This window comes from Fonticula alba (assembly GCF_000388065.1).
Source record: "Fonticula alba strain ATCC 38817 unplaced genomic scaffold supercont2.1, whole genome shotgun sequence".
In the NCBI taxonomy this organism is placed as follows: Eukaryota; order Rotosphaerida; family Fonticulaceae; genus Fonticula; species Fonticula alba.
Genome location: NW_009242971.1, coordinates 436,629 through 440,755, shown reverse-complemented (window position 1 = coordinate 440,755; position 4,127 = coordinate 436,629). Strand labels below are relative to the sequence as shown.

Sequence of the window (4,127 nt, the reverse complement as noted above, 5' to 3'; positions counted from 1 at the left end):
CCCCCCCCCCCCCCTCCGAGGCGACCCAGCCCCCAGGACAATCAGCTTCGCAAGGGCCCATTTGCGTCAGACCGGTGTCCAGTGTGGGGAGTTCGCTGCTCCGGAGTGGGTCCCACGCACTCGGCGCAGGAGGCGTCGCACGGGGTCCCACGGGTGTCTTTGTTGTGGGCCTCGTTGTGGAGGAGAATCCCATCTGAACAGTAGGGCTGCGACCGCCGGCCAGAAGAAGGCGTAGTGAGCAAGCGGCACACCGTCGTGCCTCGCCAGGCTGGCCGCAACTTCCCCGGCAGGCCTCTCACCCACCCAACCTCGGGGCAGTGTTCTGGTGGACAGTGGTTCAATAGACGGCACGTATTAATGTACAGTTAGTTGTTGGGGGACACAGGACATAAGGGGGTCTTCGCGTGAGCCGGCACACGCGATGTGCGATCGCCCGACCGCGACACTGTCCGCCGGGCAGGAGCCTGCACAGGATCTGGCCGCTTCTGCGGACCACAACAGCACACGACGCGTGCCGTGTGTACAATGCGCGGGCTTGCCACCATTGTGCAGCAGGCAGCCGATACCAGATGGCGTACGTAGGGGCTCGGGATTGGAGGGGGGCGCTCAAATGCGCCCGCCCTACCACAGCGGGGAGTGGCCATTCGCCCAGGCAGACAGGCAGCAATTGAGCCCTGGTACTGGGCCACTGGCCGTGGGGAATCCGCACTTGTATCCCTCGAGGCAGAGTGAGCTCCCAGCTTCGCCAGCGGGGGACCCCAACTGGCAGGCGGGACACCCCCTGGCACAAAGCTCGCACTGCATATGCCCTGTGCTCTGAGCCAGTAGGCAATTGGCCATACGGAGCGTGTCCTCTCCGGCTTGTGTGGCTGTCAAGAGCACCATGTTACTGGCATAGGCACTAGGGACCAAGGAGCAGACACAGCTGTCCGAACAGGACATGTATTTATGGCCAGAGGGAAAGTGTGCCAACTAGGCGGCCCCGATGGCAAGTCTCGCCCTGCGGGAATCTCCCGGCAGTACATGTCTCGCAGGATGCGACCCATGCGCCAGCGGCCCGCTCTTCCGAGCCGGAATGAAGAAGCCCCCGTAGCCGGGAGAAATCTTTTCAAACAAGTGGCAGGGTAAGATTGTCGATGAAGAAAATCCCCCCCTCGAGCAACTTGCACACTCGAAGGGCAGATAAGCGTGCAGCACAGTTTGCCGGACAAACGGCCCAGAGCCCACAATCCTTGAAAGTGCCATTGTACCTACTCGCCAAACAAGTGACTCGATGCCGGTAGCGCCCCAGAGATACAGGCACTGCATCGAGTCGGCGAGGTGTGGGCCACGCAATAGCCAGGATGCTGGATGCGAGTGGGGCCGAGAAAGCACCGCCGGCCTGGGCAGGCCCACTGCCAAGCGTTGTTATGTCTCTTGGAGCCGGGGCTTGCCTTTGATGCATTCATGTGACAGAGTGCATCCATCGCACCCTTCTGAGAAGGGAGCGCATGTGCCATGGCCCGGGTAGAAGCCCCACGGGCAAATGCCGGGGCGAATGCCTTGGTGCATGAAGTGGCCGGAGTCGCTCTTGGCACAGTCATCCAAACAGGCAGGGCACTTGCCCTGATGGGCGATGAATGCGTTCGGACAAGCCCCAAAGCAATGGGACGCATGCGCGATGAGGCGCGGTTTGCAACGTGTAGGCTGATTCCGCCGGACACGCGCGGCAAATGCAGCCCGGTAACCAATGCATCTGTCCACCGAAGCGTAGGCGTCTTCAAGGTGGAAATATCGACATGTACTTGAATGCCTGGAAGTATCAGTGGTGCAAAAGGAAAAAAAAACAAACAGCATTATCCCAGATGCTGTTGATGTGGCCGATCGGACGGCATCGCAGCCGGTGATTTCGGCATGGGCTCCTTGCGGTTAATCAGTCGCACTGAGGGCGCTCTGCTGTTGATGGTCGGCCGAGAATGCGACGGGTGCAATGGTCTAACAGAGTGCATTTTGCGCAGCCAACCGGACAAGGAGTGCACATAGGTCCGTCTACCGAGGTATCCGCTGGGCAGGAGGGGTATCCTGGCTGGCAGGGAGTGCAAGATCCCGACAGGGTACATGGCACGCAGCTGGTCATGCAATTCAGACGATTGACCCTTACCCAGGGGACTCGGTCCAGGGGCGTGGCACCCAGCCGGAGAGGGGCTTCTGGCAGCTGGGCAGCCATGGAAAGGGCGGCCATCGCTTCAGCCAGCCCCAATGGGCGGACGGGCATCCGCACCAACAATGATCTCCACAGTCAAAGCGACAGGAGTCCGACATCGAGCATTTGGTGGAGGTCAGAGCGGGAGGATGGGGGCTCAACAGAGGGTCAGAGGGGGGACTATATTGCTCAGCAAACAGTGCTGTTCCCCAAGATGGCTGGCTCAAAAGCCTTATCTCTGCAGTTGGCTTCCGTCGGGTGTCAGGGCGAGGAGGACAATTCTTCCCGGCCCTCGTGACCCTGACGCCGAGCCGCCCCCTCCCCCCGGAATTCAACTAGCGAGACAGGCGGAGTCCTCGGGCTGCCAAAGGAGAAGCCTCTGGGCGTGGAGGGAAGACGATGATCGGAGCTGAACATGGCCAAGACACGGCGCCCTCGCGTCCGGTGGGGCAAAACCAACGAGAACCCCCCCCCTAGCCAGGCAGGTGGAATACTCAAGTACTGGTGTCCCCGTCACCTGCTGCTGTGCCTCTCTCTGAGCCATCCCCACGGCAGTCCCTGGCTGGAGTGGGGGGGAGGGGGAGGGCAGAAGGTATTGATCCTGGCCCTGCCACGCTGAGACGACCCGAAACAGACATGCCTGCAATCTCCCAAGGGCCGAGGCTAGAAAAGGAGGGGAAAAAGCGGGGCCGGTTGGTACCGATCCGTAAGGACAATCAGACATGAGGGCGAAGATAGCTTCGACCATCTGAGCCGAATGTGCCGCTGTTGAGCGTCAGATTCCGCAATGAACCGCTGAATCTGGCGGCTTGCCGGAGTCATATGCTGAGCAATGCTTGGCGCGCGAAGGCAAATCGCCGGACACACACACAAGAGACACTGGCTCAAGGCACAGGCGGGGAAAGGGCGACCTTATGAAGGAGATCCAGATGAAGCCTTGGATGTGCGCGTGTGTATGATGAGCACGGGCAGAGGGATAGCTGCACTCGTGTCTGAGGCTGGATTTGTTGAAACACTCCGGTTCTGGTGTGTGATTCTGGGGGACCGGTGAGGGCCTTCCCTGAACCACCCAGAGTGTTCCGTCCCGAGAGGGTCACCACTCGGACGTGGACACAACAACAAAAGAAAGGAAAGCTGGTGATCTGCGTCTTTATAGAGAGTACATCAGGGACTGAGTCACACCGCTCCAGGGGAGCGACGTACAGAGGCAGGGAAACGGGTAGTCACGGCCTCCGCAAAGAGAATGACTATCCTTCAAGGTGCTGAGCCCTTTTGGAGGGGAGGCGCGAGAAGGGGGCCCTTATATAGGGGTGCCCGGAAAAGAGGAAATACATGGGAAAGAAGGGGAAAGCGAGAGAGAATGGGTTGCATCGTTGACGGGCGACGCTAACACCCACCTACGGGGAAAGGGGGAAAGAAAAATGGATCTCCGGCCATTTGATCACGTGGAGGGCGTGACCAAATTTTGGCGGGGAGGCGACAGCAGGGGAAAACAAAGCAGGGCGAGGTGAGGCAGGTGCGGAGGAGGTGAGCGGAGCGAAGTTCCGACGCAGCGTCGGAGGTGACATTATGGTTACATTTGTTTAAAACCTCTCACTCAGGGTCAAGTGTCAGGTGAACGGGTCTATAGCTCAGTGGTAGAGCGGTCGACTGCAGATCGACAGGTCCCCGGATCAACCCCGGGTGGGCCCTCTCTTTTTGGGCGTGCGCCGAAGTCCATCCCACCACGGGCAGCGAGAGTCAGCCCAGGAGAGGATGGCAGGACATATATTTGCATTGGTATTGTTCTCCATACCCGGAGACCGGAAGGTGCGGGGAGGGCCCAAGAGAGGGGGGACGCGCGAGGGACCGAGAGCGAGAGGGGGGGGGGGGGGGGCTGGCACTTTGTGCGTCGGACACGCGCCCGGGGGGGCACAGCGAGGGAACATCGCGGGGGCACCCAAGG

At 60.4% G+C, this 4,127-nt stretch overlaps 1 protein-coding gene and 1 non-coding gene across 2 annotated transcripts; both read left to right on the top strand.

Moving 5' to 3' along the window:
* The first annotated feature begins 218 nt into the window (after positions 1-218).
* On the top strand, positions 219-3,234 carry H696_00086 (hypothetical protein). Its single transcript, XM_009493916.1, has one exon. The coding sequence runs from the start codon at positions 1,956-1,958 to the stop codon at positions 2,478-2,480; it is 525 nt and encodes a 174-aa protein (XP_009492191.1). The 5' UTR covers positions 219-1,955; the 3' UTR covers positions 2,481-3,234.
* Positions 3,235-3,802: 568 nt separating this feature from the next.
* Positions 3,803-3,874, top strand: H696_00085. Its single transcript has one exon. It is a non-coding gene; the product is annotated as a tRNA-Cys (tRNA).
* Positions 3,875-4,127: the final 253 nt, after the last annotated feature.

What these genes read in the sequence shown, in the direction of transcription:
- H696_00086 (XM_009493916.1), top strand. Translation starts at nt 1,956, where the DNA reads ATGCGACGGGTGCAATGGTCTAACAGAGTGCATTTTGCGCAGCCAACC.